General features: G+C 42.6%; 1 protein-coding gene across 1 annotated transcript in view; it reads right to left on the bottom strand.

Moving 5' to 3' along the window:
• The window catches only part of LOC130459013 (carcinoembryonic antigen-related cell adhesion molecule 20-like), a 28,793-nt gene extending 9,780 nt beyond the window's left edge, over window positions 1-19,013 (bottom strand). Inside the window, exons 1-3 of the mRNA XM_056826218.1 lie at window positions 18,695-19,013; window positions 6,491-6,769; window positions 1,637-1,915 (exon numbers count right to left, since the gene is read on the bottom strand). Coding sequence (XP_056682196.1) covers window positions 1,637-1,915; window positions 6,491-6,769; window positions 18,695-18,881 — 745 coding nt within the window. The 5' untranslated portion in view covers window positions 18,882-19,013. The remainder of the gene's footprint in view (window positions 1-1,636; window positions 1,916-6,490; window positions 6,770-18,694) is intronic.
• Between the last annotated feature and the right edge of the window lie 1,329 nt (window positions 19,014-20,342).

Below are 20,342 nucleotides of genomic sequence, written 5' to 3'. Positions count from 1 at the left end.
AACCTAAGGTCCCTCCCAGCTCTAACATTCCTTGTTCTCCCATTCCACTCCTTCTATTCCAAGGACCCTCCTAGCTCTGATATTCCCTTTTCTAAGGACTCTTCTCACTCTGACCTTCCCTGTTCTAAGGACCCTCCTAGTTCTGACTTTCTATTCCAGAATCCTCTTAGCTCTGACTTTCCCTGTTCTAAGGACCCTCTTAGCTCTGACTTTCTATTCCAGAATCCTCTTATCTCTGACCTTCCCTGTTCTAAGGACCCTCCTAGCTCTGACTTTCTATTCCAGAATCCTCTTAGCTCTGACTTTCCCTGTTCTAAGGACCCTCTTAGCTCTGACTTTCTATTCCAGAATCCTCTTATCTCTGACCTTCCCTGTTCTAAGGACCCTCCTAGCTCTGACCTTCTATTCCAGAATCCTCTTAGCTCTGACCTTCCCTTTTCTAAGGACCCTCCTAGCTCTGACTTTCTATTCCAGAATCCTCTTAGCTCTGACTTTCCCTGTTCTAAGGATCCTCCTACCTCTTTCTATTCCAGAATCCTCTTAGTTCTGACCTTCCCTGTTCTAAGGACCCTCCTAGCTCTGACTTTTCTATTTCAGAATCCTCTTAGCTCTGACTTTCCCTGTTCTAAGGACCCTCCTAGCTCTGACTTTTCTATTTCAGAATCCTCTTAGTTCTGACCTTCCCTTTTCTAAGGACCCTCCTAGCTCTGACTTTCTATTCCAGAATCCTCTTAGCTCTGACTTTCCCTGTTCTAAGGACCCTCCTAGCTCTTTCTATTCCAGAATCCTATTAGCTCTGACCTTCCCTGTTCTAAGGACCCTCCTAGCTCTGACTTTCTATTCCAGAATCCTCTTAGTTCTGACCTTCCCTTTTCTAAGGACCCTCCTAGCTCTGACTTTCTATTCCAGAATCCTCTTAGCTCTGACCTTCCCTGTTCTAAGGACCCTCCTAGCTCTGACTTTCTATTCCAGAATCCTCTTAGTTCTGACCTTCCCTTTTCTAAGGACCCTCCTAGCTCTGACTTTCTATTCCAGAATCCTCTTAGCTCTGACTTTCCCTGTTCTAAGGACCCTCCTAGCTCTTTCTATTCCAGAATCCTCTTAGCTCTGACCTTCCCTGTTCTAAGGACCCTCCTAGCTCTGACTTTTCTATTTCAGAATCCTCTTAGCTCTGACTTTCCCTGTTCTAAGGACCCTCCTAGCTCTTTCTATTCCAGAATCCTCTTAGCTCTGACCTTCCCTGTTCTAAGGACCCTCCTAGCTCTGACTTTCTATTCCAGAATCCTCTTAGCTCTGACCTTCCCTTTTCTAAGGACCCTCCTAGCTCTGACTTTCTATTCCAGAATCCTCTTAGCTCTGACTTTCCCTGTTCTAAGGACCCTCCTAGCTCTTTCTATTCCAGAATCCTCTTAGTTCTGACCTTCCCTGTTCTAAGGAGTCTCCTAGCTCTGACTTTTCTATTTCAGAATCCTCTTAGTTCTGACCTTCCCTGTTCTAAGGACCCTCCTAGCTCTGACTTTTCTATTCCAGAATCCTCTTAGCTCTGACCTTCCCTGTTCTAAGGAGCCTCCACTTATGTGGCACCACTTCTAAGAAAAGCAGGAACCTGGGTCTGGCAACATCCTGTAGGACTCACCAACCACCTTGACAGTGACAGATGCTGAACTGGACCTTAAAGTCATTCTGTTTTTCACTGAACACGTGTAATTTCCTTCATCAGTCCTAGAGGCACTGGAGATGAAATAATTGGTCTCAGAACCCAACCAGGAAGATTCATTGAAAAGCCAGGTATAGCTGGGGTCAGGATTTGACTCAGTCAGACACTGCAATGTGACGTTGGAGTTGGTTTTAACTGCAATGATGTTGCCCCAAACAGTTCCATCCTGCGACGTAATCATGACTTGGTCTGGCCCATCTACAAAAACAACAACAACAACAACAGAATGTCAGGGCTCCTCCTTATCTTGCTAGGCCCTTCCAATGTGGTCATTGTTCAAGGCCTTGTCCAGCCTTGACCCTCTTCTATCTTCCTCTTCATGAAACGCCATGGTGACCTTGTCCCTTCACAGCTTTGTGGAGCCATTGAAATCTATATGCTTGGCCCTGAGGCAGGGCTTGGTCCCTCATTCTAGAAAGAGAGGAGACAATGCCTTTGAGGTTCCAGGTTCTCCCTCTGGGAGAGCCCCCATTTCCAACTGTCTGCTAGACAGACACATAGATGGCATAGGGAAGAGCACTGAGCTCAGAATCAAGAAAATCTTCTCTTCTCAGTCCCCCACCATAAAGGACAGGATTCCTTCCCCCTTCCTAGTGCTCACAACCCTTTGGGACCCCTTCTTTTGTCTCTACAGTTCTCCCACTCTCACCTGATTTATGTCTGCGTATGTGTGTATATACATCTCTTTCCTCACATTTGACTGCAAACTCCCCAAGTACAGGATTTGTGTCATAACTCCCTTTGCATCCTTGCCCCCAGTGAAGAGTCTGAATGTAGTAAGTGCTTAACAGATGCTGGTTAAACCACATAGAATAGATTGGAATTTAATAGATCAGGATTGAAATTATTTAATAATGAAATGAATGAAAAAAATCAATATGAATTCAATTTAAATAAAATAAGTGAAATGGAATTAACTGATTCTTCGTGATTTCATTTGAGGTTTTCTTGGCACAGATACTGTAGTGGTTTACCATTTCCTTCTCCAGCTCATTTGACAGATGAGGAAACTGAGATAAACAAGATTTGAAATCAGATGAGTTTTCCTGACTCCAGGCCATGGTACTCTATGCATTATGATGCCACCTAGCTGTCCTAGCAAAGAAAAGGAGCTTAAGAAAAGCCTGTTTCCTTTCTTCCTTAGTATATGTGCTCTTTGAGAGCAGGGGTTATTGACTCATTCTTGGTGCGCCCAGCTCTTAGCACACTGCCTAGAACACTGATGGCGAACCTATGGCACATGTACCAAAAATGACATGCAAAGTGCTCTCTGTGGGCACATGCACCACCCACATCACTCCCAAATTATGTTACTAGAAAGGCAGAGGGACTCGGGCAGAGCTTCTCCCCTCCCCCTCTCCACTATGTTTGATGATGTTTTTTTCACATCACCTGCCCCTCTGCTCAACAACCCAATGGGAGCTCATAGGGGGTAAGTAAGGTAAGTGGCTCATAGAGGGCAGAGCTGGAGGGGAGAAGAGCATTTGGGCCACTCCTTCCACCTTTCTACACTCACTGAGGACATTCCTCACTTCACCCACCCATCCACCCAGCAGCCCAATGGGAATGCTTTCTCCCTCCCATGTGTGCAGTAGGGAGGGACAGGGGGCACCTGGCACTTGGGTGGGGCACAGCATGCAGTCTCTAAAAGGTTCACCATCACTGATAGTAAATGCTCATTGATCAATGCTGAAATGTCAAATCGAATTAAACAGCAATTTATCAAATAGAAAGGAATTGAATATTGATATGAATTGAATTGAAAACCATTTAATAAATAAAATCGAAATGTATTTAGCTGAACCGAACTGATTGAATTGAATTATTTAGGTAAAGAGAACTGAAATGAGTTGCACTAGCTTGAAATGAAATTAAATTGACTCTCATTGAAAATAACGGAATGGAATCAGAGAATTGAAATACATCTAACTGAATTGAACTAACTGATTAAAAGAATACCAAAGAAGACTGATATTAACTGAATTGAATTGAAATGAAATGAAATGAAATTTAAATTATTTGAATTAATAGAAATAAACAGAATTTAATTTGTTAAAATGAATTGAGGTAGCTTATTACTATTACTACTGCTATTATTATTATTATTATTATTATTATTATTATTATTATTATGCTTGTCCCTTACTGGCCTCAGTCACACACTTTGGTCCATGATAACTTTCCAGAGCAGAGGACAGTTGGCATCTCAGCTTGCTTGGCTAAATGGATATAGTTCTTTCCCATTACTTTGAGCCTGCTCAGGTCCAGATACCTTCTTCCTCCCCACAGGGACCTTGCCCAGCTGAGTCCACTATCTGCTGTTTCCTATGCCAAAGGGCATGGGATTCCTGTCCCAGAATCCCAGGAGGCTTATCATCTCCCTCATTCCAAATACCCAGACAAGGGCAGGATTCAAACTTGGATCCATTGACGCCAGAACGAATGTGCTCCTTTAATCAAACCACTGGATGTGGAACCAGGCAACCCAGGCTTGACCATCTCATGCTCATGGACTTTGGGCCCCAGTTTCTTTTTCCATAAAATAGCAATTGATCCCCAAGGTTGTGTGTTACTTAGAACATTCCCATGGAAGGAATTACAAAGCAAGGTTCATCCAAGCAACAATCATTGGCAGAACTTTAAACACGAGAGAGTCAACCTTTTACCCTTTTATTCTTAAGAAGTTTTTCTTCACCTCCAGGAAAAATCTACCTCCCTGCCTCTTTCCTCCCATCACTCCCATCCATCATAGGTCTAGAGTGGGAGGAATGGTTAGAGTCCCCTGAGTCTTCACCTTTGAGAGAAAAGGAAACTGAGGCCCACAGAGATTTGGAGACTTATTCAAGGTCACAAAATGTGATCGTTGGACTCTCTGATCCCTAAAGTCCTTCCCACTCTAATCTAATCTACGTCAAGTCAACACTGATTTATTAAGCACCTACCATGTTCTAGATGCTGGGCTAAGTGCTGGGGATAGAAAGAGAGACAGTCTACAAGGAAAAACACAAAGAGAACAATCCACAGTCTAATGGGCGGGGTGAGGGCAGAAGGGGACACACAAACAACTAGCTGGTATTGATGTTGTTGTTCCGCCATTCTTCTTTTCTTTTCTTTTCTTTTTTTTAAACCCTCACCTTCCCTCTTGGAGTCAATACTGTGTATTGACTCCAAGGCAGAAGAGTGGTAAGGGTTAGGCAATGGGGGTCAAGTGACTTGCCCAGGGTCACACAGCTGGGAAGTGTCTGAGGCAAGATTTGAACCTAGGACCTCCTGTCTCTAGGACTGGCTCTCAATTCACTGAGCTACCCAGCTGCCCCCACTTCTTTTCTTTTTTTAACCCCTTACTTTCTGTCTTAGAGTCAATGTTGCATATTGGTTCCAAGGTAGAAGAGTGGTAAGGGCTAAGCAATGGGGGTTACATAACTGGACTAAAGCCATGTTCAGTTGTTTTTCAGTGCCAGTCATGTCCAACTCTTCATGACCCCATTTGGGGTTTTCTTGACAAACATCCTGGAGTGATTGGCCATTTCCTTCTCTGGCTCATTTTACAGAGGAGGAAACTGAGGTAAACCAGTTGTGTCTGACTCTTTGTGATCTCTGTTTGGGGTTTTCTTGACAAACATCCTGGAGTGATTGGCCATTTCTTTCTCCATCTCATTTTTTTTCAGATTAGGAGACTGAGATCAACAGGAATAAGTGAGTTGTCCCTGGTCATACAGCTATGAAGTGTCTGCAGCTAGATTTGAACTCAGGAAGGTGAGTATTCCTGCCTCCAGGCTCAGCACTTTTAGCTGCTGCACTACCTGGATGCACCGAAGATATTTGCAGGGCAAACGGGAGATAATTCTGAAGAAAGGCACTAACATGAATGAAGTCAGAAGAAGTCTTCTTGCAGAATTTTAGGGGTACGATAGTACGCCAGCATTTGGGGGAGTGGAGGTGGGAAGGATTCTAAGTGGCAGAAGGGAGAGCATTCCAGGCAGGGGAGAAAACTCCGACAAGACAGAGACAGACACTGAAGGCCAAGTTTGGGGAACAGCAGGGTCATCTTGGGATGTATGAAGGAAGAAATATATAGCAAACCTGGGAAAGTAAGAGCTTCCGAAAATCCGTTAAACTTCTATAAAGCACCAATTAAGTGCCAGGCACTGTGTTAGGGGCTGACATGGGACAGATACGAAGACAAACTCAAATGGCTCCTGGCCTCAAGGAGCTTCCTTCCATGCTATTGAGAGAGATCTGTACACATAAGCATTTTTGAAGAGCGTCATAGATTTAAAATTTGAAGGAACCTCAGAGGTCATCAAGTAGACTCTTATTTTGTAGGGGGGCAGCTAGGTGGGTCATGGGATAGAGCACCAGGCTTGAAGTCAGGAACACTCATTTTCCTGAGTTCAAATCTGGTCTCAGACACTTCCTAGCATCTCGACCCTGGGCAAGCCCTGTGCCTAACCCTTCCCACTCTTCTGCCTTGGAACCAATACTTAGATCCTAAGACAGAAGATCATGGTTGGTTGGTTGGTTGGTTGGTTGGTTGGTTGGTTTTAATGAGAGTGCTGTAACAGATCATCTTTAAAGCCCATGGCCTTGCCCCATTCCCCCTCAGGTCCAATTCAGCTCTGAGACTCAGCAATCTAAGCCATCGCAGCCCTGCCATTGCCCACCTAACATGCCAGCCTTATGATGGGCACCTCACTACCTACTCAGCTCAGACCACTATGGAAGGGGATGAGGTCCAGGCCAGGGTCCCAGGAGGGAAGGGGAGGCACTCACAGTAGACCAACAGGAAGATGCTCTCACTGCTCTGGGCGCCCACCAGATTCCAGGCTTCACACTGGTAATAGCCTCTGTCCCTCCTGGTGACATTGTGAAAGGTGAGGGTCTTGTTATCCGGAGACAGAGACAGTAGCGGACTGGGTGGCAGATCTGTGTTGTTCAGGAACCACTGGATGTTGACACCCACATCCTGGGAGACACACGAGAACTTCACCGAGGACTGGAATTCAATGACGTCTCCACCCTCCCTGAGGATGTCGGGCTTCGATGGCTTCACTGGAACAAGAGAGGGAGAGAGGCTGAGACGAGGTGCCGGAGGAGAAGGCACACATGCAATCCACATGGCCAGACACTCAGTAAACATTTACTAAATTAATACTATGGAAATGGGTCTTGATCAATGACCCATGGAAAACCCAGTGGAATGGCTCGTTGGCTACTGGAGGGAGGGCGGGAGGAGGCGAGGAAAAGAGCATGAATCATGGAACCGTGGGAAAATGTTCTAAATTAATCCATTAAATGCAATTTTTCAAATTGAAAAAAATTATTAAGTTCCTACTGTGTGCCAAGCACAGAGAACTAAAAGAAAGTCCCTCCCTTCGCAGAGCTCTCAGTCTCATAGGGAAGACAGACCTCTAACAGCTATGGAGAAACCTGATTTGTATGGGATAAATGACAGAGGGAAGACACTAGAATGAAGGGGTGTTGGGAAAGGCTTCCTATAGAAGCTTGAATTTTATCTGGGACTTGGAAGACACCTCTTGGAAGGATTTGCAAGCCTAAATCTAAGATATGGGAAGGACCTCAGAGGGCATCTGGGTCAACTCCATCATTTTACAGAAGAGGAAACTGAGGCCAGAGTAGATAAGTGACCTGCCCAACGGCACACACGAGAAGAGCTGGGTAGCTTCATAACCACTCCCAAGGGCCTAGGAAAGTTCCTGGTCCATAGGAGTAGCTTACCAAATAAATTCTCATTGACTGACTGATTGACTATCTGAACCTCCACTTCTCCAGCTGTGAAATAGCAATAAGAGGCCCCATTAATATCGGCCTCCTTGGGCCTCCCTGACCACACTGCTTCTTAAATGATAAAGTACATCATCTCGTAATAAGAAAAGCCCTCCATCTGGGGTCGCAGGATGTGAGTTTGAAGTCCAGCTTTGCCACTTACTACCTAGTTGACACTGACTATATCATTCCTCCTCTTCAGCCCCAAATTCTTCCTACACACAATAAGAGGGTTAACCTAAAAGCTCCAATGATCTCTCAATCACAAAACCCAAAGGCCTTTTTCTAATCATTCTCTTGGAGCTCTCTGAAGCCTTTGCTATCCATCGCCTTCTTTTCCTTGATTCTCTCTTTTCTCCATTTCTGAGACTCTATTCTCTCGTCCTCCTCCTTCTCCTTCTCCTCCTCCTTCTCCTTTTTCTCCTCCTCCTCATCCTCCTCTTCCTCCTTCTCCTCCTCCTCCTTCTCCTTCTTCTCCTCCTCCTGCTTCTTGTCCTCCTCCTCCTCCTTGTCCTCCTCCTTGTCCTCCTTTTTCTCCTTCTCCTCCTTGTCCTCTTCCTCCTCCTCCTCCTCCTTGATGTTCTTTGCTAGATCCTCATCCAGGTCCTGACTGCTGACCAAGAATATTCCCCAGGATTGCTGCTCTCCTGGCTGCTCACCTCTTCTCCCTCTGTACCTTTTCCCTTGGTGATCTCCTAAAGTCTCGTGGATTCAGTTATCTCCATGTAGATGATTGTCAAATCTATTGACTCAGCCCTAACTTCATTGCTGACCTTTAGTTCCAAATCCCAGTTGTTTCTTGGACATTTGGAAGTGCTAGTGCCCCATCTCTAGTGCAGACCCTCTTCATTCCAACCCATCCTCCATTCATGATCCAACCATGTCATCCCCAAACCAAATGAACTCTAGTTCCTTCCCATCTTCTCCAGATAGTCTTCTGAGCCTTCAACGGCTTCCACAACCTATTGTTCCACTTTCCTGGTCTTCTTACACCTCATCCCCTAACAGGTACTCTTCAGTCCAGCAACGATGGTCTCTTGGCATCCTCTCTTTCTGTCCCCCGTGTCTGGAATACTCTTCCTCCTCCACTATGACTCCTGACCTCTCTGACTTCAAATTCCAGCTAATTTCCCTCCTTCTCCTCCATGAAGTGCCTCCCAATCCATCTTCTAGTTCTAGTTCTAGTGCCTTCTTCTGTTTCTTATTTCCTCTTTATCCTGTTTGCTGCAAAGATCCTTTAAGTGCTTTCAGAATTATAAATTCTCCAAGGGCCTTATGTGCCTTTTGCTTCTTTTTTAATTCCTAGGGCTTAGACTAGCGCCTGGCGTACAATAAATTCTTTTTTTTTTTAATTAACCCATATTTTCTATCCTAGAATCAATACTGTGAATTGTTTCCAAGGCAGAAGAGCAATAAGGACTAAGCAATGGGGGCAAAGTGACTTGTAGTAGGGGATAAGCAGGTCAGGCTAAGTGACTTGACCAAAGTCACACAGCTAAGAAGTGTCTGAGGTCAGATTTGAACCCAGGACCTCTCATCTCTAGGCCTGGCACTCAATCCACTGAGTCCCCCTAGCTGCCCCCTCATATAATAAACTCTTAATAAATTCTTCTCGAAGGGCAGCTAGGGGGCTCAGTATATAGAGAGTGGCCTCAGCTGTGTGACTTTGGTCAAGTCACTTAGCCTGACCTGCTTACCCCCGACTTCTCTTCCGCCTTGGAACCAACACTTAGTATTAATTCTAAGATTGGAGATATAGGGCAGGTAATCATGGCTGCAATCTAGACGCCACACGCTTCCTCTCCCTGGCACCAAACGAAATAGACTACATCAAAGGAGCATAAAAATCACCTTTGGCAGAACAGGACTCCCCAGTACTCCCCAGTACCCCACAGAGGCGAAGGTACGTGGGGTTTGAACATTTCCACACTATAATAAGAAGGAAGAAAAGCTTGCACAGAAACATGAACTGAGCTGCCCTTCATCCCCCACACCTCCCCCACCAAACCAGAGCGAGCTACCGGAGCTCTCACTGGGACACCGAGTGAGTGGGGAATGTCTCTGTCTGGGGAGGGGGGGACTCCAGGGTCCTTGGGATCTGGGGACTGCCAGGAAACAACATCTCAGAGAAGTTTCACGAGAGAACCCCGGCGCTGAGCACCGGCTACGGAGCCTTACTCAGGGTGGTTGCGCTGAGCATCTGGGCGGAGCTAAACACCAGGGGTGGACCATGCGCTGATTATCTGGGCGGAGCTGAACACCTGGGCACATTGGCTGTGATCAGGGGCCCAGCACTCTAAGAAGCCTCGGAGGCTGGGAAGAACTAGTCTGAGGCAACCTAAATTCACAGAAAACCCGTCCATATCACCCAGACCCCAGACCAAAAAGGAAAGGGGAATAAAACCACCAAAGGGATGGCTCACATGGCCCAAAATCAAGCCTCCAGGAAAAAGGGGAAAAGGTGACTATTGAAAACTTTTATGGTGGAAGTACCCAAGGAAAAGAAGAGAATGAGGAGGAAATCCAAAAAAAATCAGAACATGCCTCCCAAAATAGAAACTATCAACAAGCTCTGGAAGATCTCAAACTGGAACTTATCCAAAAGATGGAAACCTGGAAAGAAAAATGGGAGAAAGAGATCAGCAGTCTGACAGATAAGACTGCTCAATTGGAAAAGGAGCTCAAAGCATCCAATAGAAGGGCAGACAAAGCTGAAAAGCAAAACCAGTCCCTAACGACCAGAATTAAGCAACTCAAAGAAAGTGAGATCATAAAACAGCAAGAATCAATAAAGCAAACCCAAAAAATTAATGAATTAGAAGAAAACATAAAATATCTCACTGAGAAGGTCACAGATTTGGAAAACAGAGGGAGAAGAGACAACCTCTGAATTATCGGTCTCCCAGAAAAACCAGAGATGAACAATAAACTCAATATTATTCTACAGGAGATTATAAAAGAAAATTGCCCCCACGTTCTGGAGCAAGGGGGCAAAATAGAAATAGAAAGGGCTCATAGAACACCCTCTATACTAAATCCCCAAAAGACAACCCCTAGGAATGTAATTGCCAAATTCAAGAGTTTCCAAGAAAAGGAGAAAATCCTATAAGAAGCCAAGAAGAGGAGCTTCAGATATAAGGGGGCTCCCATAAGGATCACACACGACCTAGCGGCTAACACACTAAGAGACCACAAAGCATGGAACACGATATTTAGAAAGGCAAGAGAGCTGGGTCTCCAACCAAGAATCAACTACCCAGCAAAACTGACTATATACTTCCTGGGGAAAGTATGGGCATTCAACAAAATAGAAGATTTCCAAGCATTTGCTAAGAAAAGACCAGAACTTAGTGGAAAATTTGATATCCAAGCACAGAAAGCAAGAGAAACATGAAAAGGTAAATATGAAAGAAAGGAAAAATGAGATAAATCTTATCTTTTTCTTTAAGTCAAACTCTCTTCTATAAGGACTACATTTACATCAAATTATATATATTAATATGTGGGGAAAATGTTTTGTGTAACTCTCATAAATTGTATCATCATAAGAGTAGTTAGAAGAAACATGCATAGGGAAAGATTGGGGCATTAAGAAGATTTGGGGAAAGTGGGGGCAAAGAAAGGAAAAGGGAGGGGGGAACCATCGATAACACTAAGATTTACTTCAAGACATGGGGGGGGGACTTAACAGAATAATCTTTCCCATACAAAGATACACATGGGAAGGGGAGGGGAAGAACTCTCATATGAGAAGGAGAGGAAGAGAGCGTGAAGTGGAATTACTTAAACCTTACTCTCAGTGAAATCAAATCTGAGAGGGAAGAACATCTAGATCCAGAGGGATCCAGAATTCTATCTTATCCAACAGGGTAAGAAAGAAAGGAAAATGAAGGAGTGGGGGGGGGGGAGAGTATAAAAAGGGAGGGAAGGAGAGGGGGGAGGGGAAGGGAGCATAAAAATGGAGGGGCTAGAAAGGGAAGCATCTCAAGGGAGGGGACTAGGGGGACTGACCTAAAGTAAATCACTGGTTCAAAAGGAGATAGCTAAAGAAGAAAGGTCAGAATTAGGGGAAGATATCAAAATGCCAGCGAATCCACAAATGACAATCATAACTTTGAACGTGAATGGGATGAACTCACCCATAAAACGTAGACAAATAGCAGATTGGATTAGAACCCAAAACCCTACCATTTGTTGTCTTCAAGAAACACATATGAGGCGGGTTGACACTCACAAGGTTAGAATTAAAGATTGGAGTAAGCCCTTTTGGGCCTCAACTGATAGAAAGAAGGCAGGAGTTGCAATCATGATATCTGACAAAGCCAAAGCAAAAATAGACCTGATCAAAAGGGATAGGGAAGGTAAATATATTCTGCTAAAAGGGAGTATAGACAATGAGGAAATATCACTAATCAACATGTATGCACCAAATGGTATAGCATCCAAATTTTTAATAGAAAAACTAGGAGAATTGAAGGAGGAAATAGACAGTAAAACTATATTAGTGGAAGACTTGAACAAACCACTATCAAATTTAGATAAATCAAACCAAAAAATAAACAAGAAAGAGGTAAAAGAGGTGAATGAAATCTTAGAAAAATTAGAGTTAATAGACATATGGAGAAAAATAAATAGGGACAAAAAGGAATGCACCTTCTTTTCAGCACCACATGGCACATTCACAAAAATAGATCATACACTAGGTCACAGAAAAATGGCACTCAAATGCAGAAAAGCAGAAATAATAAATGCAGCCTTTTCAGATCATAAGGCAATAAAAATATTGATCGGCAAGGGTACATGGAGAGCCAAATCAAAAATTAATTGGAAATTAAATAATATGATACTCCAAAATCGAATAGTTAGAGAAGAAATCATAGAAACAATTAATAATTCCATTGAAGAAAATGACAACAGCGAGACATCCTTTCAAACCTTATGGGATGCAGCCAAGGCAGTACTTAGAGGAAAATTCATATCCCTGAGTGCATATATTAACAAATTAGGGAGGACAGAGATAAAGGAATTGGAAATGCAAATCAAAAAACTTGAGAACAAACAAATTAAAAACCCCCAGGAGAAAACTAAACTAGAGATCCTAAAAATTAAGGGAGAAATTAATAAAATCAAAAGTGATAGAACTATTGCACTAATAAACAAGACTAGAAGCTGGTACTTTGAAAAAACAGACAAAATAGACAAAGTACTGGTCAATCTAATTAAAAAAAGGAAAGAAGAAAGGCAAATTAACAGCATCAAGGATGAAAAGGGGGATCTCACCTCCAATGAAGAGGAAATTAAGGCAATCATTAAAAACTACTTTTCCCAACTATATGGCAATAAATATACCAACCTAGGTGATATGGATGAATATTTACAAAAATATAAATTGCCTAGACTAACAGAAGAAGAAATAGAGTTCTTAAGTAATCCCATATCAGAAAAAGAAATCCAACAGGCCATCAAAGAACTTCCTAAGAAAAAATCCCCAGGGCCTGATGGATTCACCAGTGAATTCTATCAAACATTCAAAGAACAGCTAACTCCAATACTATACAAACTATTTGACATAATAAGCAAAGAGGGAGTTCTACCAAACTCCTTTTATGACACAAACATGGTATTAATTCCAAAGCCAGGCAGGCCAAAAACAGAGAAAGAAAACTATAGACCAATCTCCCTAATGAATATAGATGCAAAAATCTTAAATAGGATACTAGCAAAAAGACTCCAGCAAGTGATCAGAAGAGTCATCCACCATGATCAAGTAGGATTTATACGAGGGATGCAGGGCTGGTTCAATATTAGGAAAACAATCCACATCATTGACCACATCAACAAGCAAACCAACAAGAACCACATGATTATCTCAATAGATGCAGAAAAAGGCTTTGATAAAATACAACACCCATTCCTACTAAAAACACTAGAAAGCATAGGAAAAGAAGGGTCGTTCCTAAAAATAATAAACAGTATATATCTAAAACCATCAACTAATATCATCTGCAATGGGGATAAACTAAATCCATTCCCATTAAGATCAGGAGTGAAACAAGGATGCCCATTATCACCTCTACTATTTGACATTGTATTAGAAACACTAGCAGTAGCAATTAGAGAAGAAAAAGAAATTGAAGGCATTAAAATCGGCAAGGAGGAGACCAAATTATCGCTCTTTGCAGATGACATGATGGTCTACTTAAAGAATCCTAGAGATTCAACCAAAAAGCTAATCGAAATAATCAACAACTTTAGCAAAGTTGCAGGATACAAAATAAACCCACATAAGTCATCAGCATTTCTATATAATTCCAACACAGCTCAGCAGCAAGAACTAGAAAGAGAAATCCCATTCAGAATTACCTTAGACAAAATAAAATACTTAGGAATCTATCTCCCGAGACAAACACAGGAACTATATGAACACAACTACAAAACACTTTCCACACAACTAAAACTAGACTTGAGCAATTGGAAGAACATTAACTGTTCATGGGTAGGATGAGCCAATATAATAAAAATGACCATCCTACCCAAACTCATCTATCTATTTAGTGCCATACCCATGGAACTTCCAAAAAAAATTTTTACTGATTTAGAAAAAAACATAACAAAGTTCATTTGGAAGAACAAAAGATCAAGGATATCCAGGGAAATAATGAAAAAAAAAAGGAAGGGGGTCTTGCAGTCCCAGATCTCAGACTATATTATAAAGCAGCAGTCATCAAAACAATTTGGTACTGGCTAAGAGACAGAAAGGAGGATCAGTGGAATAGACTGGGGGCAAGCGACCTCAGCAAGACAGTATATGACAAACCCAAAGATCCCAGCTTTTGGGACAAAAATCCACTATTTCATAAAAACTGCTGGGAAAATTGGAGGACAGTGTGGGAAAGATTAGGTTTAGATCAACACCTCACACCCTACACCAAGATAAATTCAAAATGGGTGAATGACTTGAACATAAAGAAGGAAACTATAAGAAAATTAGGCAAACACAGAATAGCATACATGTCAGACCTTTGGGAGGGGAAAGACTTCAAAACCAAGCAAGAATTAGAAAGAGTTACAAAATGCAAAATAAATAATCTGGATTACATCAAATTAAAAAGTTTTTGTACAAACAAAACCAATGTAACCAAAATCAGAAGGGAAACAACAAATTGGGAAAAAATCTTTGTAGAAACCTCTGACAAAGGTTTAATTACTCAAATTTATAAATAGCTAAATCAATTGTACAAAAAATCAAGCCATTCTCCAATTGATAAGTGGGCAAGGGACATGGATAGGCAGTTCTCAGATAAATAAATCAAAACTATTAATAAGCACATGAAAAAGTGCTCTACATCTCTTATAATCAGAGAGATACAAATCAAAACAACTCTGAGGTATCACCTCACACCTAGCAGATTGGTTAATATGATAGCAAAGGAAAGTAATGAATGCTGGAGGGGATGTGGCAAAGTAGGGACATTAATTCATTGCTGGTGGAGTTGTGAACTGATCCAACCATTCTGGAGGGTAATTTGGAACTATGCCCAAAGGGCGATAAAAGACTGTCTGCCCTTTGATCCAGCCATAGCACTGCTGGGTCTGTACCCCAAAGAGATAATGGACACAAAGACTTGTACAAGAATATTCATAGCTGCACTCTTTGTGGTGGCCAAAACCTGGAAAACGAGGGGATGCCCATCAATTGGGGAGTGGCTGAGCAAATTGTGGTATATGTTGGTGATGGAATACTATTGTGCTAAAAGGAATAATAAAGTGGAGGAATTCCTTGGAGACTGGAACAACCTCCAGGAAATGATGCAGAGCGAGAGGAGCAGAACCAGGAGAACATTGTACACAGAGACTGATACACTGTGGTACAATCGAAGGTAATGGACTCCTCCATTAGTGTCAATGTAATGTCCCTGAACAATCTGCAGGGATCTAAAAAACACTATCCACAAGCAGAGGATAAACTGTGGGAGTAAAAACACTGAGGAAAAGCAACTGCCTGACTACAGGGGTTGAGGGGATATGACTGAGGAGAGACTCTAAATGAACACTCTAATGCAAATACCAACAACATGGAAATGGGTTTGAGTCAAGAACACATGTGATAACCAGTGGAATTGTGCGCAGGCTATGGGAGAGGGAAAGGTGGTGGGGGGGGTGTGGGGAAAAGAAAATGATCTTTGTTTCCAGTGAATAATGTTTGGAAATGACCAAATAAAATAATGTTTCAAATAAAAAAAAAAGATGGGAGATATAGGTTTAAAAATAAGTCAATAATAAATACATGCTTATTGAGGACTGCTGAGAGGGCAATGAATAAATAATCATGATATTCATTGCTATTCTCCTAAAATGATATGGCAATTATTTTCAATTTTGTTTCATTCACTTACTAATTTATTATGTATAATATCTAATTGTAGCATAGTTACTCCACATACTGAATAAACATTAAAATGAAATAAGTAACCAATGCTAGCCAAACAAACAAACAAAGAAAATGAAAATCAGCCCCGGTGAAGGTGGGTTCAAATCCTGGGTAAGCATGGGAAAATCTTCAGAGCACTGGATCTTATCTCTTCCTCTGTAAAATGTTGGGGTTGGACACAAGGAGTGCTAAAGTCCCTTCTAGGTTTTTATCTATAATCCTGTGAGTGAGAGTGAGGCAGCTAGGCCTTTGCTCCCAGGCACTGAAAGCAAAAGGCATTTCCATACCTTTCACTACTGGAAATCATTGGACTAAGTAAGCACAGGGTAAACCAGAAGATTGCCTAAAATTGGAAGCTCCCATAGTGCTTTTCCCCTTGTACCAAGGGCTCTTCCCTGGGGCTCGCCTTACTCTCACCTCCCAAAACGTTGAGTCGAGAGAGCCTTGTGCCACTTGTCCCCAAGAACAGGAGCTGCCAGTCCAAATTTACTTAAATAGGGTCAAGGAAAAGAATAAAGAAGAGGGAATGGGAAGGAACTCAACCAAGGACCTAGACAAGGTCTTAGAGCAAAGGGATAAATATTTCTAAGAAATGAAAAGCACATTCTGCTCAATGGAGAGCAAGGAAATGAATTCTAAGGGACTTCAGGAAATTACCTCGACCAACAGCCAAAAATGCAAAAACAGGTCAGAAGAGAAATCAATTTTTAATTTTGAAAGAAATAATTACCAATGTAGGCAGCAAGATGGTGCAGTGGATAGAGTACTGGGCCTAGAGTCAAGAGGACTCATCTTCCTGAGTTCAAATCTGGCTTCAAACTCTTAATAGCTGTATCATTCTAGGCAAGCCACTAAACCCTGTTGGCCTCAGCTTCCTCATCTGTCAAATGAGCTGAAGAAGAAAATGGCAGACCACTCCAGTATCTTTGGTCTCAGCTACTTATTAGCTGTATTACCCTGGACAAGTCCCTTTTCCCTGTTTGCCTCCATTTCCCCATCTGTCAAATGAGCTGGAGAAGAAAATGGCAAACCACTCTAGTATCTGTGCCAAGAAAACCTCACATGGGTCACAAAGAATTAGACATCATTGAAAGGACTAAGCAACAACAAAATGTTAATTTATAAAGGGAGACCAACTTTAGAGAACATTGGAAAAATCAATATGGACTCCAATGAGGGGTTCTTCATCTTTTTACATCAATAGACCCCTTGGGCAGACTGTTGAAGCCTATCGATTCCTTCTTGGAGTCATGTTTTTAAATGCACAAAATGAAATACATAGGATTGTAAAAGAAACCAATTCTATCAAAGTGTAGTTTTCAAAATATTTTTAAATTATTTCATGGACTCCATTATAAAAATAAGTAAACATCCATGTTCATAACTTGGAGTCCATGAAATAATTTTAAAATGATGTGAAAAAATATTTTAAGAAAAACAAACAAGAATAACATACATGGGTGGTTCTGATGAACAGAAATTTCTTTGTCTTGTGTCTTCTTTCTGTACTGAAGTATGTGTGTGTATATAATATACATATTGTTATAATTAAAATTAATATATTGACCAGTTATTATTTTTCATAAAGCTTATTAATAGAAAAGGTAGATAAGCATAGATTTAAAATCTCTTCCTTACTCTAAATCCTGACCACATGTCCTAACCTGCAATAAATAATCTTCCTGTCTTTCTCACCTGTCTGCTCCAGCCCCACATCCATGCCAAAAGATGCTCAGGTGGGCTCTGCCCCCTTTCTTTTATTGACATTCACGGGTGTAATTCTGGTACTTGAAGAATGTTGGTGAACCTGTCAGCTACTCAGGAGAGGGAGGGGATGAGATCCCTTCCACACAATATTTTGTGTGTGTGTGTATGTGTGTGTGAGAGAGACAGAGAGACAGAGACAGAGAGATAGAGACAGACAGAGAGATAGAGACAGAGAGAGACAGAGACAGAGACAGAGAGAGAGACAGAGACAGAGAGAGTGTGTGTGACGGTGATGGCTAAGATCATGCATAGCATCTGCAAATAATTCCTGGTAGATATTCATAATTTTTTTTAAATAACCACTGAAAATGTTTCAATATCTTCTTATAGAGATTGGAAATTCTGAAAATAGTGGACCAACCATCTCTCTCTTTTTTTTTTAAGCCCTTCCCTTCCCTCTTGGAATCAATACTGTGTATTGGCTCCAAGGCAGAAGGGCAGTAAGCGCTGGGCAATGGGGTTCAAGTGACTTGCCCAGGGTCACACATCGGGGAAGTGCCTGAGGTCACACTTGAACCCAGGACCTCCCATCTCTATGCCTGGCTCTCCATCCACTGAGCCACCCAGATGCCCCCCACCATCTCTTTTTAAATAGAGGGTTTTTTATTCCTATATAGTTTTACTTTGTCATCAACTATCTTTTTTACTCCCGACAATACTCAATTCTTCTGCCAGTGACTTTAGAATGGATCACTTACTCCCAAGAATATTATTTAAAGAAATGGGTTCTTATGGGTGCAAAGAACAAATCCCCTAAAAGTGGCCCTTGTATTTGAATCTGCTCTGTTTGCAGTTTAATTTGCTCCTGGGTCCTCAGGCCAATTAGAATCGTGCAAACCCTCTAGGGGAGGATTGTATTCATTGAGGCGGAACTAGGGTGTTGGAAATGTCGGATCGTCCTCGGAGGAAAGCCAGCAGGGATAGAAATATGTGTGAAGGAAGAAGGGCGCCCCCCCCCCAAGTTCCCCAGCTCCAAAGCGAGCGGCTCTCACCAAACACTTGGAAACTTCCGTTCGCGGACATCAGCGGGCCCTCTCTGCTCTTCACGAGGATGCTGTAGTGCCCAGAGTCGTTCAAGTATACTTCATTGATGATGAGGGAGCCGTTGGCTGGCAGGCTCTCCCGGCCCGTAAACGCGGAGCCCTCGTTGTGGACCCCCGTGTCGGCATCGTAGGACATGATGGCGTGTATAAAATCCAGCCCTCGATACCAGGTCAGGGTCGAATACCTTCCCTCCTGGAGCCCATGGAGGGAGAGAAGGACGGTCTCACTCACAACAGCAATGGATGGCTGGGAGACGATGGAGAGCTGCGCGGCCCCTTGAAAGCTCCACGAGGCAAAGAGAGAGGCTGGGAGAGGGGAACGAGACCAGGACACCAGTGAGACTCATTGAGCAGGGAGAGGTCTGGGCATCCACCCACCTTGGCCGCTTCCTTGGAGACAGAAAACCGTGCCTAGGGCAGCCAAAAGGAGCGGAGGAGGAGGTGGCCTTTTGGAGATACTCTGTGAGGGAGTGCCTATGTGAGATTTTGCATGTGCGTACTCCAGGCTCAGCCACTTGGGTCTGAATGATAGCTTTGAAGTCTCAGGTTCTGAGTACGAATCCCTGTTCTGCTATTTGCTTCCTGAGTAACTTCGAACAAGTCTCGTCACTTCTCTGGACTCCGATGATCCTTAACTATAAAATAAGGGAGGGGGTAACCTCTAAGAGATTGTCTAGCTCTAGCTATGTACCTGTGAGATTCTCCCATAATCCCAGTCTTCTGCAAGTCCTTTTCCTAGATTGACTCTCATTTTGCTGAACTACAAAATGATGGGGGATGGGAGTGGGAGGGGAAATAGACGGCTTCTAAGGCTCCTCTCAACTCTGACATCTCTGTTTTAAAATAGATTCCAGGGGGCAGCTGGGATGCTCAGCGGATGGAGAGCCAGGCCTAGAGACAGGATGTCCTGGGTTCAAATCTGGCCTCAGACACTTCCCAGTCGTGTGACCCTGGGCAAGTCACTTAACCCCCATTGCCTAGCCTTTACCACTCTTCTGCCTTGGAAGCAATACATAATATTGACTCCAAGATGGGAAGGTAAGGGTTCATTAAAAAAATAATCTAATTAATTAATAAGTATATAGACAAAGGAATGAACAAACAAACAAATGAATAAATAAATGAAAAGTAAAAATAAAATGGATTCCAGCTCTCAAGTTCCATGTCCTAGGGCCCCTTCCAAGGATGAGATTAGCTCTGGAAGGGAGAGGGAAGAGGGAGAGAAAGAAAATGAATCATGGAAACAGGAAAAATATTTTTAAAATAAAATTTTAATTTTAAATTAAAAAAAAGAAATCATTAGCAAGAAAAAGTACACACACACACACACACACACACAAAGATTACCACTTCTAAGACCCTTCACATTCTGTTTTCTAAAATCCCTCTGTAGAAGTGAAATTTGGATGCCTCAGTTTACCCCTGCCCTTTGAGTTGCCCCTTACCAGGCACACCTGTTTTAGTTTGAACGATGAACTTTATTTTTTTTAAGCCTTACCTTCCATCTTAGAATCAATGCTGTGTATTGGTTCCAAGGCAGAGGAGTGGTAAGGGCTAGGCAATGGGGGTGAACGTTGGACTTTAGAGGTATTTGGGG

This window comes from Monodelphis domestica, chromosome 4, assembly GCF_027887165.1.
Source record: "Monodelphis domestica isolate mMonDom1 chromosome 4, mMonDom1.pri, whole genome shotgun sequence".
Lineage (NCBI taxonomy): Eukaryota > Metazoa > Chordata > Mammalia > Didelphimorphia > Didelphidae > Monodelphis > Monodelphis domestica.
The sequence above is the reverse complement of the archived record's forward strand: the minus strand, read 5'-3'. Positions and strand labels throughout refer to the sequence as shown.